Source organism: Verticillium dahliae, genomic scaffold, assembly GCF_000150675.1.
Source record: "Verticillium dahliae VdLs.17 supercont1.37 genomic scaffold, whole genome shotgun sequence".
Classification (NCBI taxonomy): domain Eukaryota; kingdom Fungi; phylum Ascomycota; class Sordariomycetes; order Glomerellales; family Plectosphaerellaceae; genus Verticillium; species Verticillium dahliae.
In genome coordinates, this window is record NW_009276961.1 from 1 (window position 1) to 17,464 (window position 17,464).

Below are 17,464 nucleotides of genomic sequence, written 5' to 3' on the forward strand. Positions count from 1 at the left end.
CAACTTAATAGGGAGTAACGCGGATCTTCGAAAGTATTTCTCCTCCATCATAAGGAACATATAACCTAGATAGGAAAGGCCAAGTAGGGGGACCCTTAATTTTTTTAGATCGAGGGGGCTACTCCGATCTCCCCCCTAAAGACCAGCTCTATTGGCCGCCCGCTACATATAATAGACTAACCCTTAATAGCTATGCATAGATAAGGCGCTTACACTCTTCTAGACCCACACGCGACCGTAAAGTCGGATTTTAAGCTCTAGCTAATAGCGTATAAGAGCCCCTAAACGCTTGTTCGGATGGAACGGCTCTATAGAATATTATAAAAGTTATAATATGCTATAGCTACGATTTTTCTCTATTTTATAGTATATATATCGTTATAGTTTAGCTTTTATTCAAGCTACTAGAGTAGTTATAAGACTCTAACCCTTATAACTCCTATAAATAATATTAATAAGTAAATTATCGTTATTTCCTCTAATATTACTTATTAAGACTCTATTACGTATTTAGTAATATCTTATTATACCTCTTTAATAGTTAAGACTTATAACTAAGACGTAATTATCCTCGATTTAAATAATAATATTAATATATTTAATAACCTCGCCTAGTTCTTAATATATATTAAGAATACTTTACTTCCTAAGATTAACGTAGCTAATAATTAAGCTATTAAGCCCCTTAGTATTAAGAGTATATTCTTCTAAGTCTAGGACTCTATAGATCCTATTAAGGCTATCGACTAGATTATTTATAATACTAGATATCTCCCTAGAAGCCCTATAAACTTATTATCGCTAAGCCTTCTTAGTTATTTAAGGATTAAATACGATTTCTATATTAAGTCTATAATATATATTATTAATATTATTTAATTAATAAGAATTACTTAGGAATAGAGTATTATAGTAATATTAATTCTTACCTTTATTAACCTTCCTATTAAGATTATTTATAATATAGCTATTATTATAATAAAGTCTAAGAAGGTAACTCCTTTCTATATTATATATAAATACTTTCTTTATATTAGAAAATAATATATTATCGATATTTATATAAAAATTAATATCTTCTTCGATTATTAAGAAATACGTAACTTTAATTATAAGGCCTATTACTTAGCTAAGAGTATTAAGGTCGTAAATCGCTCTATTACCTATTAATCCTTAGCCCCTAGCTACGAGGTCTTTATAGATCTTATTAACTATAAGCCCTTAAGTTTTAAGGATAGCTTTTATTATACTTTCTATATTATTAATCGCTATAATAGCTTCTATTAAATTTACTTTATAAAGACTAAGACTAAATAGGAGACTTATTTCTATATTAAAAGGTTTATTTATTATTTTAAGGCCCCTATTAGCTTATTTATTATCTCTATTACTTATAATAAAGGTAGCGAATTTAATAACCTTAACGTTAAGATAATATTAGCTAAGGAGGGCGCTTTATTCCGTCTATCTATACTTAATACCCTAGCTTAGAATAGCTTTATAGAATATACTAATCGTAGTATTTTAGAAGCTATTTATATTATTATTATAATAGGATTACTTATTAATCTATAGCCTTATACTACTAAGATTATAATAGAAATTATTAATTTACTATCTATATTATCGAACCCTTATAATAAGGCTCCTCAAGAGCGTCTTACTAGCTTCCTTAGCCTTTCTAAGGAATAATAGATACCCTTCATTTAATATATATATATATATATATAGCTATATTATTTATATATATAAGAAGGGTATTCTCTACCCCCTATATATTAATAAGATAGAAGTATAAGCCTAGAAGGGCTTCTTTATAGGATTCGATAGTCCCTATAATTATATCTTTAACGTTTATATTCCTAAGTATAATAATATTATCCGCTACGAAGATATATAATTCTTCGAGGGCTAATATAAAACTACCCTTAATCTCCTTAAGAGTATCGACAGATATAAATATAATATTATCTTTATAGATTATAATATCTCTAAATTTATTAATATCCCCTTTTATAAAGCTATTAAATAGCTTATTATTAAGTACCCTAAGGCTAAGGAAACTACTAACTGAGAGCCTCCTAAGTTATATATTTAATAGGAATTTACTCCTCCTCCTAACTATAAATTAGTCCCTCTATCGATTTAGCCTCGTCCCTTAGAGACTTAGATTTATAACTCTACTATTAACTTAGAGATAAGCTCCTCTTCTATTAACTCTATTAAGGCTAACGAAGTACTTCCTATAGAGGTAGCCTTATTATATAGGGAGTCTCTGGACCCTCTAATAGAATATATATTAACGCCTCCTTATATTATAGCGCCTCCGCCTCCTTATAGGTCTATATATAATACTCCTTATATTATAAGTTAATATACTAAAACCTATATTAATAATTATAGGAATTTTAAGGGTTAGAGTCTTATAACTACTCTAGTAGCTTAAATAAAAGCTAAACTATAACGATATATATATTATAAAATAGAGAAAAGTCGTAGCTATAGAACGGTATAATTTTTATAATATTCTATAGAGCCGTTCTATAGTAATAAGCGTTTAAGCTCTCTTATACCCTATTAGCTAGAGTTTAAATCCGACTCCACTTCCCCCGCAGGTCTAGAGGTAGTCTAAGCGCCTTATCCACGCATAGCCACTAAGGGTCAGTCTATTATATATAGAGGGCACCCCCTAGACCTATTTTTTAGGTTTTTAGATCTTAAAAAATTATCTAATTCTAACTATACTCGTAAGTCCCCCTTATATAGTAATTCCTATCTAATTTATACGTTCTTAATTATTAGGAATAGATACTTTCTAAGATACGCCTTACTCCTATTAGGATTAATTTAAGTACTTCTCTTAGTTAATTATAACCTTCTTCTAATTACCCCTCGACCTACTTATTTTCGATCTAAATAAAAAATATACTATTTTATAGCTCTCTTTAAGGGCTATAAGAATCTTCGATCTATTGCTCGACCCGACATCTCCTTCTAGAGATATAGCTATTTTTATCTCTCCCTTCCTCTTATCTATTATTATCTCTTTATTCTATAACTAAGCTATACCCTCGATCGTTGCCTAATACCTCCTATATCGATTATATAATATAAAATATTATTAATAAATAGCTAGAATACTCTAATAATTACCTTTAACCTTCTTAATACTATATATACTCGCTATATCGATATTCGATATAAATAGGTTTAAGAATATATTATTATAAACGATTTTAAGCTTCGCTATATACTTTCCGCTAAAATGCCTATTAACGGACTTATAAAGGGCCTTAGCTTTAAGAAGTATATAGAATTTATTCGCTAATTACGCCTTATTAACGTAAACTAAATTAGCTACTATTATTATATTAATCCTAGGCTTCTAATTAGCTAGGAGATTATATTTTTAGAGTACTAGGATTAGGAAAGAGGCCTAGTATAAGGTACCTATAGGGACTCTTATAGACCTAATAGCTAATATGCCTTAGATAGTGCCTATAGGGGGGTATTAGTGGTATTCGCCTAGGGCTTCCAGCGGTCACCTGATGCCAGGTGGCCTGTGCCCTGGCGCCTCCCTCCCATAGCTTAGTTCCAGGCACCCTCCTGCCCTAGAGAATAGCTTCCTAATACAACACCTTTCCCTTTGACCTCCAACAGTTCTCACATCCTGGATGGATAGACTCCAACGCCGCCAAACTTTATTTCAACCCAAGCTGAGGCAGCCGCACAGCACCCGTCACAAGTATTATCCATCAGCTGTCCGCCTGTCAAATGAAAACTGATAACATCGTTTGTGCCACACCCCTAGTTGAATGTCTGATTCGTGTTCCCCCTTGTCGACCAGCCAGCCATGACATTGCGACCAGAGATTGGGCCGTGAAAAACGGGGCCGCCGGGTCGGCCCGTCGCCGATCCCGACCCACCCTCGGCGGAGGTCTGCTCAGACGCCGTCCGCTTGGGAATGATCTCCAGCAAGACGGCCTTTGCATACGCCGCTGCCATGGCCGCCGCGTACGGCTGCCAGTCTTTGTTCTTGTGCTTGTCGGCGTAGTCGCACACGCCGCGGATCACGCCGACGGGGATCTGGTTCATGGTGCCGGCCGCCTCCATCTCGAGCCCGATGAGGTCGAACCTGTCACGGAGGCGATCTCTGTTGCGGGCATTCTTCATCAGCTTGTCCCCCGAGCCGATCGACCCGTACCAGACCCTGGTGCGCTGTGCCTCTGGTCTCGGTTGGCGTTATACTTCGATCGTCTCGCCTTTATCGTCAGTGTCGTAGAGCTTGTCTTTGTCCTGGCCGGGGTCGACGAATTTGCCCATTGCTTCCACCTTCTTCTGCAAGAAATCAAAATGTCGCAGGAAGATTTGGCTATCGGATGGCATGCGACGTTGGATGCTCGTGATTGCTGACCGCACGATCCTCTCCGTTTTAGCGAGCACGCGTCCGGAGTGCAACAGCTCCAGGTCTCCACCAGTGTCTTTGCCTAGGTCATAAGCGACGAGCCCCGGCTGTTCGCCATCGGCAACCGCAACGAGCACATCGCCGAGACGAATGTCTCGCGGCGGGGCTCGAGCGAGATTCGGGAGGCCCGCCGCCACCCCGACGAGAAGTCCAAACCAGATGTTAGGGAAGAACGACTTGACCTGGCTGGCAATGGCGGCCGCGGATCCTGTGCCGTATTCTTCGCCGACAGGCAGCGTGGCGATGATGATCTTGAGGCCCTGAAGATGACCTGGTAGAAAGACATAGTCATCTCCCCGCTTGTGCTCGAATCGATCGGGATACAGACCGTCGAGCATGAGAGTTGCCGCATCGGCCTCGATCGCGAGGGGAGCGATCCAAGCCACGGTGAAATCAGAGGGGTCAAGATCTGGCATTTTGTTGGAGAAACGGAGATGTTCGCGAAATTGTCAAGAATGAGGGAGAGTCTGGTGCACAGTTTATTGCACGTCCATTCAGCTTAAATACCTAGATACCTCGCCTCGCTTGCCCAATCAAGTTTCCTGATTGCAAGGTGCTGCCACACCGAAATTACAATATGAATCTTTGCCAGCCTTACCCCGCTTCTTCGCTCTTCGACGTTATTCTCTTGCCTTGCTACGTGTCGGATCATCGAGTTTTCTTCTTCAAAGTGAACGGCTTCGTTCTCTGCGCTTGGTATCATCAATAATGGACGCTGGTTTTGGACCATCGTTTGGTGGTTCGATATCCGGACGTAATGTATTTGCTGGCACGTCAGTGGCTGGCGACCTCAATGTCCGAATCAATAACATTGAGACAGTCCCTCAGCGTACTACGCCAGTCTGGATGGTTCCATTCCTTCCAGACGCAGACTTTGTTGAAAGACCGACAATCTCCAGCTGGCTTACGGAGCGCCTCGTTGCGCCGCCGTACCGTGCTGCGCTGATCGGCCTCGGCGGTATTGGGTCAGTATGCTTCCTCGTCTAGACGAGGCCATTAGACTGACCCCAACAGTAAATCACAGCTTGCCATACACCATGCTTGTCAGATCGCAAAATCGAGCGACACCCATGTCCTTTGGGTATTTGCCAGCACCGTCGAGCGATTCAAGAGCGCATACCGGAATATAGCGCGGGACTTCAGAATACCAGGCTATGATGCACAGAACGCACACGTGCTGCAAATGGTTCATAGCTGGCTGTGCGATAAAAGCCACGGAAAGTGGCTCATGATTCTTGACAACGTCGATGATGCGCGGATCTTGTCCACCAGACAAAACGACGAGGGAGAACCACTCTCTGCGTTCCTCCCTATGAGCAGCAACGGCTCCTTCATCATCACATCCCGCAGTCGAGATGCCGCGTTCGAGCTGACGGGTGACAACAAAAACATCTTCGTTGTCCCTGTCATGGACGAAGGACTAGCGCTCCAGTTGGTCCGCCGGAAGCTCGGCGACAAGGACGAGCCTGCCATATTGGCTGAGCTGGTTAAGGAACTCGGAGGGGTACCGCTCGCGATTACACAGGCTGCTGCATACATCGGCCGTCAAGCTCTCATGTCGCCGACCAAGTACCTGGATAAGCTTCGGCTTGACAGAAAGCAGAAGGCAAAGCTGCTCAATCAAGGTGCCAAGGACATGCGGAGGGACTATACCGCCCATAATTCCATCTTCGAGACATGGCAGATAACCTTTGAGCTCATCTGGGAGGAGCAAAGGTCGGCAGCCTATCTTCTTGCGTTCATGAGCTTCTTCAGTGCGCAGAACATTCCGAGCTGGATGCTACAGCACTACGTGCCAGAGCAGCCCCAAGAAGACCAGCCTCCAGCGACAGCCAGCAGCAATTCCTCCTCAGAAGCCTCACCCGTGTTCGAAGACGATTTGACCTGTCTCACGGGATACTCGCTGGTCGGGGTGGATGAGGAAAAGGACGTGCTTGACATGCACCCGATGGTCCAATTCTGCACTCAAGAGTGGCTCAAGTCAAAAGACAGGAAGCTGCCAACGCAGCGTTTATTCTTCGACACCATGTCCAGCAAGTATCCCGCCCCCCTGATAGAAAATTTCGATTTATGCCTTATGCTAGACCAACACCTGGGTCCGCTCGAAGACGAGCGGGATACAGTGGAAGACGATCTAGCAGTAAGCATGGCGAATGTCCTCGTCAAAGCGGGCTTCTTCCAAGCTCAAAAGTGTTCGCACCAGAGAGCAGTGACGATGTTACAGAAGGCTGTTGGAATACGGAGGAGGGTTCTGGGTCCCACCCACAACCTCACAGTCGAAAGTATTTATCAGGTGGGCTCATTACTGCTTATCTCGAATCAGTTTGCAGAGGCAGAGAAGAATCTACGCCTTGCACTGGAGTTGTCGAAAAAGACTCGGCCCCCGCATGACAAATTTACGCTGTTTTGCGTCATCAATCTCAATTTGTCGCTTGAAGGTCAAGGTAGGTACGAAGAGGCCGAGGAAAGTTACCGCGCAATGCTTGCATCCCTGGAGGCGAAGCCAGAATTGCACGAGATTGCGATTATATATATCCGTAACGGACTTGCTTATGGACTGTTGAAACAACAAAAATTCAGAGAAGTCGAAGAAGTAATTCGAAATGCACCCGGATTTGACCTGGACAAGTACTCCCGGCAAGAAGATGCACGCCAAAGCTTGGCAATGCTGTCGCTGGTATTGAATGAACAAGGCAAGCACCAAGAAGCGGAGGTTGTCCTCCGGAAAGCTATGCAGCACCGAGACACATTCGGCCTACAAGAGCAGCTGCGACTTTTAAGGCGGTTATGCAGTCTCGGGCTAACATTGGGTCTGCAAGACAGATTTCAAGAAGCAGAGGCCCTACTTCAAGACCTGATTGAACGACCAGAGATGGGCGTAGGTTCCAACAAGTATGCCAAAAGCATAGTCTTGCAGGGGTTCGGGGGTTTGCGAATTGCAGCAGGGGAGCGGCAGGAGGCAGAGGCCTTCTTCCGGGAGGCCCTCGAACTAGGAGAGGCGGCACTTTGTCCAGGGCATACCCTTTTGAAGCCCATACCTGATGCGATTGAAGACATCAGAATGCTGGCAGATATGGAGGCCAAGAGCGATGTAATGATGCGTATTCTGAGGAGCTTTCTTTATGAATGGTAATGTAGTACATCTTTACTAGTTGCTGTTTCGAGTCCATATACACAACTACACATCATGATTCGACCACCTTTCGTCAAAGGGTTTTGGCTCAAGGGTTCTGGCCTTCACACCGGGCCTCGCGTCAGTTCCGGTCCCTGCAGGGGTAGTCGGGCTTCTGCCACCTCACTTGGCATTGTCTTGAACATCAGACATGACATGCGAACCAGGCAATTCGGCAGCGAAGCCGAGTTTGCAGAGTATATCATAGCACAACAATGCATCCTGCAACTTCCGTCGGCGTATTCACACACTATACAGCGGACGTTCCCATGATGAAATCAACGCATGCTTCACAGCGAACACCTCTATCATGTGAACATCTTCGACAGCAGACGTCCAGCATATTAACATGCGCAACAGCAGACGTCCGTCATGGCAACACCCCCCCAGCAGACGTCATGCAACACATGAACACGTCACGACCGCTTCTGGCCGACCTCCTCGCCGCCATAATCATCGATCCAGTCCTCGCCGTCGCCGGCAATCTTGCGACCGACCCAGATGCCCACAGCCGTGGCGGCGCTGCTGACGAGGAACCAGCCCTCGAACCAGCGGTCGACAAAGGCCGGGTCGAGGGCGCTCTTGAGGGCGTCGCCGACGGCGGAGCCGACGTCGCGCGGCAGGTTGGAGCGCAGCAGCAGGGCGGCGCTGACGACGTAGACGGCGGCAATCTGGCCGGTCAGCAGGGCGAGGTTGGCCTGGGCCTGGCGCAGCAGGCCCGGGGTCCAGCGGGCGAAGAGGTGGAAGGTCTGGGTGGCGGAGCCGGCGCTGGCGGCGAGCATGACGCCGCTCAGCAGGAAGCTGATGGTGCGGGCCCAGGCGAGCTGGTCGAGCTTGGGGTCCCAGTGGCGCGCCAGCAGGCCGAGCACGCGGTTGATGGGGTCCGAGGCGCTGAAGGCGGCGGCCGGCGCGTGGGCGCGGCGCAGCGTCGTCAGCGTCGTCGCGAGGATGCGGTACACGCAGTACCAGCTGAAGAGGTGCTGCGGCACGGCGAGCAGGCGGCCGAGCGGCGTCGCGGCGCGCGCCGAGGCCGCCTGGCGCGACCGCATGAGGCCCAGGTTCGACGCGAGGTTGGCCTGCATGGTCTCAAGGCCGGCAATCTCGAGGCGCAGGCCGCGCATCTCGCTCTCGTCGCCGCCGGCGCCGGCGCCGCGGATGGTGCCGAGCATCTTGCCGACGAGACCACCGCTGCCACTGCCGCCAGAGGTCTGGGCCGTCGATGACGCTTTGCGCTCGAGCGCCTGCAGCCGGTGTCGTTTGGTGAGGAGCATTTCGTTGGCGGCCTCGAGACCGCCCTCTTTACGCGCGAGGTCGCCGTCCGTCACGGGTCTCCGTCGCTTCCTGTCGGACAAGGCGCCAAAGGTGTGCCAGGGGCTCGAGGCGGCGGCGAAGCCACTGAGCATGGCCATGAGGGAGATGCCAATGACGCCGATCCGCTCGACGCAGGCGCGCGTGAGGCCGCCGGCCTCGTCGGCATCCCGCATGCGGGCGCCGGCCGTGTCGACCTTGGCGGCGACGGGCACGAGGGCGCCGAGGCTCCAGAAGACGAAGAGCCAGGCGGCAAAGACGAGGCCCTGGATGGTCCAGGCGACCCTCAACAGGCGGCCCTTTGTGTTGCGCTGGAAGCGCCAGCCGAGGCCGGCGACGACGCTCTGGATCTCGAGAAAGGGTATGACGCCGACGAGCAGCACGAGCAGCGTGGGCACGACCAGGGCGAGGCCGAGGGCGCGGGCGCGCGGCGGCATGAGGTCGGCGACCTCGGCGAGGATGAGCTCGACGAGGACGGCGGCGAAGGCAATGGTCGAGCAGAAGGCGGCGGCGGCTACGCGGCGGCGCAGGCTCTTGCGGCCGTGCTCGGCGTGGGCCTGGCGCAGCGAGGGCGGGGCGTGGGCGGGGAGGACATTGTCGGCGCCGTCGCGGACGTCGTGGCCGCGGGTCAGGCGCGGGAAGAGGTGTCGGTGGGCGGCGAGGGCGACGAGGACAAAGGTCGCGACGAGGGGCGACAGCGACACGGAGAGGCGCAGGGTCGAGGGGCTGCGGGGATCTACGGGGGCGCACGCCGCGTCGTTGCACGAGGAGCCGAACCAGAGCATTTGCGTCGTCGGCTTGGGGGGTGGACGGGTCGGGAAGGCATGTGGTGTGTTGTCGTGGGGGGCTGTCTCAGGTACAGATCGTGGGCGTCGAGGAGGCGGATGCTGGGACCGTTTGTTACCGTCCGACCGTCATCGTTGTGAAGGGAGATGAGGTCGAGGAAAGTGGCAGGATGCGGATGCAGTTGCGGATGCAGTTGCGGATGCAGTCGCGGATGCATGCAGTTGCAGTGTGTACAGGGATGAAGTTGGCGTGTTGTCCATTGTGCATCGTCAGTCGTTAGTCGTCAGGCCAAAGTTCAGCCGCGTGTCCGAGCCGTATGCGCGTTGCTACTTGCTTAGTAAGAGCGTCCAGCCCTGACCATCATTTGACGGACACGGACGAGTATCATGGAGCAGATGATGCAGTGATGCAGTGATGCAGTGATGCAGTGATGCAGTGATGCAGTGATGCAGTGATGCAGTGATGCAGTGATGCAGTGATGCAGATATGGAGAGTTTTGCAAACGTCTGGACTACAGCAAATTCACCAGCAAGGCAAAAGACACGGCAAAGACATGGCAGACATGGCAGACCGCCAAGCTCTGCCACGCCCGTCTGAGACGAAACACCATCAGCCAGAGACAGGATCCATACGTGACTTTCATGTTCCATATGGAAGGTGTATCGCTTTCCCAAACACCCAAAAAGACCATCTGAAGACAGGCGGCAACGTGCCACGACAGACGAAGCACAAAGAACACCTTTCTCGTCCATCAAAAAATAAAAAAGACTAAAAAAACAGCAATCCGCCTGCATCCGAAACGCTTGACCGCCAACATACAAAGCTGGACCCCCCGCCCCCCCCCCTTCATCCCCGCCTGGGCCTGGATAAGCACATGCACCTGCAGAGCCACATACGGCCTGCCGCGCCTTAGCTGACACTGCTCTTCCGCGAGTGTCGCCCCTCGTCGTCGTCATCCGCATTCCCCGACTCGGCGCTCAGTCGGCGGTTCTGCTTCAGCAGCGCCGCCGCCTCGCCGACCTCCATGTCGTGCAGCTTCTCCTGCTGGTCGAGATCCAGCGCCTGCTCGCCCGGCATGGCCTCAAACTCGTCGTCGTCGCTGTCGCTGTCGCTGTCGCTGTGGCCGCCCGTCGTGCTCGGCGGCGCCGCCGCCTTGGGCACGCCGCCCACGCCGTCCGCCGCCGCCTCGGTCGGGGGCGTGTGCGTCTGCGACCCCAGCGGCGAAGGCTCCGCGTACCGGTTGCGCAGCAGCGCGCTCGGGTTCAGCGGCTTGACCGTGGGATCAAACGACGCCGGCAGCCCGAGCACCTTGGCCACCTGGTGCGCCTCCTCGTCCGCCGAGTACTTGACCTCGACCTCGTACAGGCTGCTCTTCTCGCTGTCCGCTTCGTGCTTGCCGCCCGTCGCCGAGAGCATGCGCACGTAGGTGCGCCGCTCCGTGTCGTTGAGTCGCTTGCTCTTCTTCTTCTCGCGCTTCTCCGTCGGCCGCACCACGACGACGGGGATCGGCGAGTACTGGAGGCAGTACTTGGAGAAGGAGTTTCGCGTGTTGACGAGGCCCTGCAGACCGCCGAGGGAGCGGCCGCGCGTGCCGACGATGAGCATGGCGGGCTGGTATATTTGAATCTGATGCAAGCGTGGTCAGCAAAGAGGAGACACCAGGAAGAGACCAAAAAAAAGAAAAAAAAAGGGCGCATGCGTCGTACAAGCTTCTGAAATGTCGAGTGCAGCTTGCCGCAGGCGTATTCAAGCACGACGCTGATGGCGCGATTGGCGCCGTTCTTCTCGAGAATGGCATCCATCATGGCCTGGGCGTCGTCCTGGTACGAGGCGCCGATGCTGCGCATGTCCTTGTCGACGACGCGCACGCAGACAACCTCGTCGCCGTCGTCGACCAGCTCGTCGAGCAGCCACTGCAGCGCATAGTCGGAGTAGGCGTGCTCGTCGACGCCGACCATGAAGGTGCGCGAGCGGCGCTTGGCCTGGTAGCCGCGGTGGCGGACATTGAGCGTCAGGGACGGCGTGTTGCTCTTGGTCGCTTCGCCGAGGGGTAGGTTGTCAAAGGCGACATGTGATTGGAATCTGTGCGCGGGGTTGTCGGTCAGCTCCATGGTACTGGTCGGGGGTGTGCCGGCGCTGATAGGTGACGAAAGCATGGATGCGATTGGGGTTGTGAAATGAGAAAGAGAGTTCGAGAGGAAGAACCATAAAAAAAAGAACGCGGCGTTGGAGGACGCAGCCGAGTCGATGATTGTTTGCGGCAATTCGCCAGAGGGAAGAATAGGCAAGGCAAGCCAGATGAAGGGGAAGGGGGCTGTGTGGTCTGATGATGCTTGTTGTGACTGTTGGACGCTTTGGTCGTGGTGGTCTAGGCCAGAACCGGTGTCGTGGGAATGAATGGCGGGGTACCTGGGTAGCGCACTCGAGGTCCCTAGGAGGTCCCTAAGAGTGCCTAGAAGATCTAAGGGTACCTGGGAAGGTCCTCATGAGTACCTAGGAAGGTCCTTATGAGTACCTAGAAAGGTACCTTACCTAAGGCACCTTAGGTAGGTAGGTAGGCAGGCAGGCAGAAAGGCATCGCTTGACACCGGCGCGGGCCCCTTCAGCTGCAGGCCCATTGTCTGCGGGGCGCAGCCGCTGATGAGCCCGGCCCAAGGCATGGGAAGTAGCCTGAAGGCGACGAGTGTGATCTGGGTAGGTACCAAATGAAGGGAGGGACAGATGGATGGGAGGCCCGCCATGGCAGAGACCTGACAATCACTGCCATGGCGCGAAGAGCAGTCGGGCCCAGGAGGATCGGAAGATGTCTGCGATATCCATACGACATGAAGAGACGTGCCACATGCTAAACAGTTCGGTCGATCTCCGACGGGCTGCTACCCCACGCAGCCCCAAAGCCCCCGAGCACGCAAGCACTGGGCGGCAAGGAAGCCATTCCGGGGAAAGCTTACGTAGCTCTCGACCCCACCGTACCGAGGGAGGGGGGGGGGGAGGCCGTCTAGAAGAGTAGAGAATCACAGCGAGTGTTGTAGAAAGACAAAAGAAAAGGAAACGTACCGGTTGGGCGGCGGCGAGCTCGCGCGGATCCTCGTCTTGTCCGTCTTCTTGTGCGTGCCCTGGGGCAGCGCGGGGTTTGTTGCAGCGGCGCAAAGCTCAGCGACGAGATGGACGCCTTTCGTTCGCGGCCGCCCCGTCTCGCTCGGCCCGCCCGACTCGCTCGGCCTCACCGTCGTGCCCGAGTCGATGCTGGCGCTCGAGGGGCTCTGCAGCGTAAGGTCCGGTCGCAGCGCCGCGTCCTGGCCCTGGCCCTGGCTCAGGCCCTTGATCTGGATGCGTGGCCGCTCGGGCTTGTGCGCGGCGGCTGGTGCTTGGGCTTCCGTCTCGGTGTCGCCAGCGGCGTCTGCTGGAGCCTGGGCCTCCTGGGCCTCGTGTGCATCCTGCGTGTCGGCGGGTGTCGCCAGGCTCGCGGGGACTGCGTCTGCTGGGGCTGCTGCTGCTGCCGCCTTCGGAGGCGGGAAGTAGTCGGGCGCAGCCGACGAGCCCTGGATCACTGTGCGCGGCGAAATGCCAGAGTCGGGGCTCTTGACGTCAGCGCTCTGCTGCGCGGGCAGAGGCTCCGACATGTCGGGATTCGGGGTCGGGGTCGGGGTCGGTGTCGGCACGGTAAAGGTAAAGGATCGGACGTTGCGAGGTTCGAGGGCGTACTTCAGCTGTAGATACTGGTGCACGCGGCGCCAGCGATGGAGCGTCCTCGCGCAGAGGCCGGCCGAGGGGAGCGTGGCGGCTGCGGGCGAGCCAGTGGTGGCAGTTCGACGGAGGCCTGGTGGAGGTGCTTGCGCTTGTGCTTGTGCTTGTGCTTGTGCTGGTTGTGCTTGTGCTTGTGCTGGCTGTGCTGGCTGTGCTGGCTGTGCTGGCGGTGCTGGCGGTGCTGGCGGTGCTGGCGGTGCGCGTGCTCGCGAGAAGGGCGTCTGCGAGAAGGGCGTCTGCCGTGACAATGGTGCAGAGGATTTGGTGGTGATGGGAAAGGAAGAAGAACGGAGAAGAGGAGTCACGAAAGTGGATGAAGCCCAGCTCCTCCTCTGCTTTTCGGGCGCCTTTGGTCTGCTGCCACGGTATGCATTCGGTACGGGAGGCGGCGAGCTAGGTCGCCGCGGCAGGGCCAGGGTGCGTGAGCCGTGGGTCGGTCGACCTTGGCCTTGCCTTGGGCCGTGGCTCTGGCCTTGGTTCTGGCCTTGGTTCTGGCCTTGGTTCTGGCGCTGCCTTGGGCCGTGGCCTGGCCGTTTGTCTGCATCTTCCCTCCCCGTCGTCGGCGTAGATCCCACTTCTCTGAGCATCTGAATCGCCGCCGCCGTCTGTTGTCCGACCTGAGCTGACGTGCAAGCTGACCCTTTGATCAATCGAGTCGAGACAAGTCAGAGGCAGAGGAGGCCTCGAGGCAGAGAGAGAGCAAGGGCGAACCAAGGCGGGGGGGTTGGGCCGGGCAAAGCTTGGCGACAGTGCTACGCCAAAGGCTAATAGGAACGAAAACGAGCGAGTGGTGGATGACGATCACGATGCAGCAGAACAAGAAGAAGCAGAGCAGGAAGAAGCAGAGCAGGAAGAAGCAGGAGAAGAGGGAAACCTCCCCCCCATCCACCCGGGCCCCTGAGCCCAGTTAAGACTTCACAGACGGCCCACGATCATCGTCGCTCGCTCATCTCAACCATGTACCGCCCAGAGACACGAGAGAGACCACGGACCAGAAAGATGGACGCGCAACAGGCGGAAATCTGCACCAGTGTCCAGTGTCCAGGCCACCCCTGCTCGGGACCGTCCGCCTGGCCGCCGGTGATAATTCTGGCCGCCCTCCCTCTCCCTGTCTGCTCGTCGAAGCAGCCTGGGGCCAACCTGTTGCTCGACGGCAGGGGGCCTGGACCCGGACGGTGACCCTGACCCTCAGTTGGGAGCCAAACAGAAATATCAATGGTGCCCAAAACAGCCAAGCGAAACCCTTCTGTCCGCATTGCTCATCTCGTCTGCTTCGAGGGGAGAGAGGGGGGGAGGGGGAGCCATGTCTCTGTGCTGGCCTGCCTCTCGAACAGCGGCCCATTCGTTCGGGTCCGGGGAACTGGGCTGGCCGCCGTTGTGGCATGCTCAGAAAAGTCGCCTGGCCGTGGGACCCAAATCCGCAACACGAAACGGCAATATCCAAACAGCACATGGCGCCAAGCCTGGTACGACTCATCTGTCAAGCGCCATCCTCGCCATCCTCGCCATCCTCGCCCATCCTCGCCGGCCTACATACACATGACTGCTACATCGCTCGATGGCCTCCCGTGTTGACGCCTGGTCATGACATCCCGCAGCTTATTGATCCAACGTTCCGATGATCTTGCCCACCTCGGAAGGCTGCAGCAATCTCACCAGATGCCTCAGATGCCGTAGACCCCGAGACAACCTCACAACGCCATCTCCGCCGTCACTACGCCACGTCCGAGATGCTTAAACTGCCTGCCGTGTGACCTTGTACAGTGCTTGCAGTCAGCCTCACCGCCGCCGACGTGTCCCGTCATGAAAAACCCAAAGTCGTGTCGTCAGGCCTCCCCCCCTTCCCGATAACAACCTTTTCGATTTCTCGGAAGCCCCTACAACGAATCGCCCCCCTCCCCAACCGCAACATATCTTGCCCAGTTGATGCGACGGCCGCCCCTCTGAACAGTCTCCGAGGAAAAGAAAACATGTATAAGACAGGAGACGCCGCGATCAGCCCCCTCAAGGGCCAGGTCGACGCACCCAGCTGAACCCCACGTTGCACAACGACCCTGTCGCCAGCCATCCATGTCACTTTCCTGGCTGCCGACATGGCCTGGACGTTTGTCTCGCCGCGGAGGGTTCCTACCAACGACTGCACCACGCCCGCCCGCACGTGAAATCCCTTGGCCAGAAAGGTATGGTTCCCTCCATCAGACCAGGGCGGTGAGCAGACAGACTCCTCATTCGGAAAAAAGAAGCAGCTTCCCCAGCCGCGCTTCTGCACCTCTATCTCATGGATCATGCAAGGGAGCCTGCTTCAGTGACGGCCTTTGCCCGAGGGCGGAACAGAACTATCTACCCGAGTACAAGGCAAGCAAGCCACTGGGGGAGGCGTCATGGACTGGCCCGCCCTCCCGACGTACTGTTTCTGACTCGACGTCCTCTGCTTCTGTCTTGCCTGGGTGTCAAGTCATGGCGCGGTCTGCGCAAAGAGCACCGAAGTTCGCCCGCACGATCGACCACCATCACATCAAGTCGAAATTGGATCCCGAGAAATATGTTATCACGTGTTGTTCATTTCATCACGACATCTGAGCCGTCGTAGATCAACGCATCGCCAAGCACTGCTCGCCACCTGGGCGACACGCAAACGCCAAGCCGCCAAGAGCTGAGGGTTCGAGACTTCCACGCCTTGCCTCTGAACAGAACATCACCAGCGTGTCGCCGCATGTCCCCCGTCGATCTGGCCGCTCTTTTTTTTTTTAAATAAAAAAAAACATATGGCTCAATCGAACGGGGTGGGTGGGCTTGGCGACTTGGCACCGTCCCAGAGGCACACGTATGCCACGAGCCAGACGAAGCACGGCAGCAGGCCGTCTTCTGAGACAAAGCCACCCCGGACATGAGGAGGGGAGGGGGGCCGTGAAATCCATTCTCTGCGTTACTCTTGACATAAACGTCAGTTCTCTCTCTCATTCTCTGTCTCAAGGGCCGCCAAATTTGGTTTTGTTTTGGGTAGCCCCCCCTTGCCGGCCGGTAATTCCCCTTCCCCATTTTTCCTGTCCTGGGGTGACTGTGACGCCTGAACGCCTTGACAATGCGAGCAATCCCTCCACTTCACACCTGTGGGCTCCAATGAGAGCCCCTCCGCGCGCGCGTGCCAGCCATTTTTTTTTCATTTCGGCAAACCTCTCTTTCGCAGGTCCCCTCTTTTCTCCCACCCCAGATTCTAGACCGTAAAATTCGTGCCGAGTAATCCCATGACGGCACTGATCTAAGTGTAGGTGCGCGACAGGTTGCGGAGGTACCAGTCCACCAGCTTGCGTCCGACCTTGGCCTCGGAAATGTGGATGAGGTCCTGCGGTCCTTTGTTAGCTCTCGTTCTTCCAGTGGTGCCGTCTCCGAAACGGGCTCGACTCACGTTCTGCATGGCGTAGTCGAGGTCGCTGACGTTGACGAGGTCGCCGTCGAGCAGGCTGTTCTCGGACCAGCGCAGCTGCTTGGTGCGCTGCTTGCTGACGAGGAGCCAGGCGCGGAGCTCGTCGGGCTTGACGTCGAGGAAGCCCGACAGCTTGTTGAGGTCCATGGTCGTGTACAGGCGGAGGTACGACTTGATGGTGGGGCTCCACATGTTGGTCTTGACCTCGTCCATGAAGATGGAGAGGTGGTGCTCGACCGGGTCAATGTTGGCCTCGGGGTTCTCAAAGTCGGGGGGCGTGGGCGAGATGAACTTGGGGCACGCCGTGCGGAAGAGCTCCTCGAAGATGGGGAGCGACTCGGGCCCGCCGCGCTGCAGCTTCAGGAGCTGGTCGCCGTACTTCTCGCGCAGGGCCGTGTGGATCGTGTCGTCGAGACGCGTCGGCTGGAAGGCCACGCAGATGGCGATGAGGGCGTACATCTGCTCGTTCTTCTTGGTGATCGAGTCGTACTGCGCGCTCTTCTGGAAGTTCTTGGTCCTCGATACGTAGACGAGGATGTGCTGGAGCATGCGGATGGCATCC

The 17,464-nt window shown here is 53.6% G+C and overlaps 6 protein-coding genes across 6 annotated transcripts; 1 reads left to right on the forward strand and 5 right to left on the reverse strand.

The window, feature by feature from the left end:
• Positions 1–3,807: 3,807 nt before the first annotated feature.
• VDAG_10277 (uncharacterized protein) lies at positions 3,808–4,881 on the reverse strand (the record flags this gene model as incomplete). Its single annotated transcript, XM_009659746.1, has 2 exons — positions 3,808–4,218; positions 4,249–4,881. 2 exons carry the CDS (start codon positions 4,879–4,881, stop codon positions 3,808–3,810), a joined length of 1,044 nt encoding a protein of 347 aa, XP_009658041.1.
• Positions 4,882–5,122: 241 nt separating this feature from the next.
• On the forward strand, positions 5,123–7,062 carry VDAG_10278 (uncharacterized protein; the record flags this gene model as incomplete). The annotated part of the gene is made up of 3 exons (XM_009659747.1): positions 5,123–5,430; positions 5,480–6,909; positions 7,046–7,062. Exons 1-3 carry the CDS (start codon positions 5,174–5,176, stop codon positions 7,060–7,062), a joined length of 1,704 nt encoding a protein of 567 aa, XP_009658042.1. The 5' UTR covers positions 5,123–5,173.
• A 991-nt stretch (positions 7,063–8,053) lies between these two features.
• VDAG_10279 (uncharacterized protein) lies at positions 8,054–9,730 on the reverse strand (the record flags this gene model as incomplete). The annotated part of the gene is made up of 1 exon (XM_009659748.1): positions 8,054–9,730. The coding sequence occupies one exon, from the start codon at positions 9,728–9,730 to the stop codon at positions 8,054–8,056; it is 1,677 nt and encodes a 558-aa protein (XP_009658043.1).
• A 910-nt stretch (positions 9,731–10,640) lies between these two features.
• On the reverse strand, positions 10,641–11,887 carry VDAG_10280 (Usp domain-containing protein; the record flags this gene model as incomplete). Its single annotated transcript, XM_009659749.1, has 2 exons — positions 10,641–11,357; positions 11,438–11,887. 2 exons carry the CDS (start codon positions 11,885–11,887, stop codon positions 10,641–10,643), a joined length of 1,167 nt encoding a protein of 388 aa, XP_009658044.1.
• An 858-nt stretch (positions 11,888–12,745) lies between these two features.
• VDAG_10281 (uncharacterized protein) lies at positions 12,746–14,065 on the reverse strand (the record flags this gene model as incomplete). Its single annotated transcript, XM_009659750.1, has 1 exon — positions 12,746–14,065. The coding sequence occupies one exon, from the start codon at positions 14,063–14,065 to the stop codon at positions 12,746–12,748; it is 1,320 nt and encodes a 439-aa protein (XP_009658045.1).
• A 2,672-nt stretch (positions 14,066–16,737) lies between these two features.
• On the reverse strand, positions 16,738–17,451 carry VDAG_10282 (eukaryotic translation initiation factor 3; the record flags this gene model as incomplete). Its single annotated transcript, XM_009659751.1, has 1 exon — positions 16,738–17,451. The coding sequence occupies one exon, from the start codon at positions 17,449–17,451 to the stop codon at positions 16,738–16,740; it is 714 nt and encodes a 237-aa protein (XP_009658046.1).
• Between the last annotated feature and the right edge of the window lie 13 nt (positions 17,452–17,464).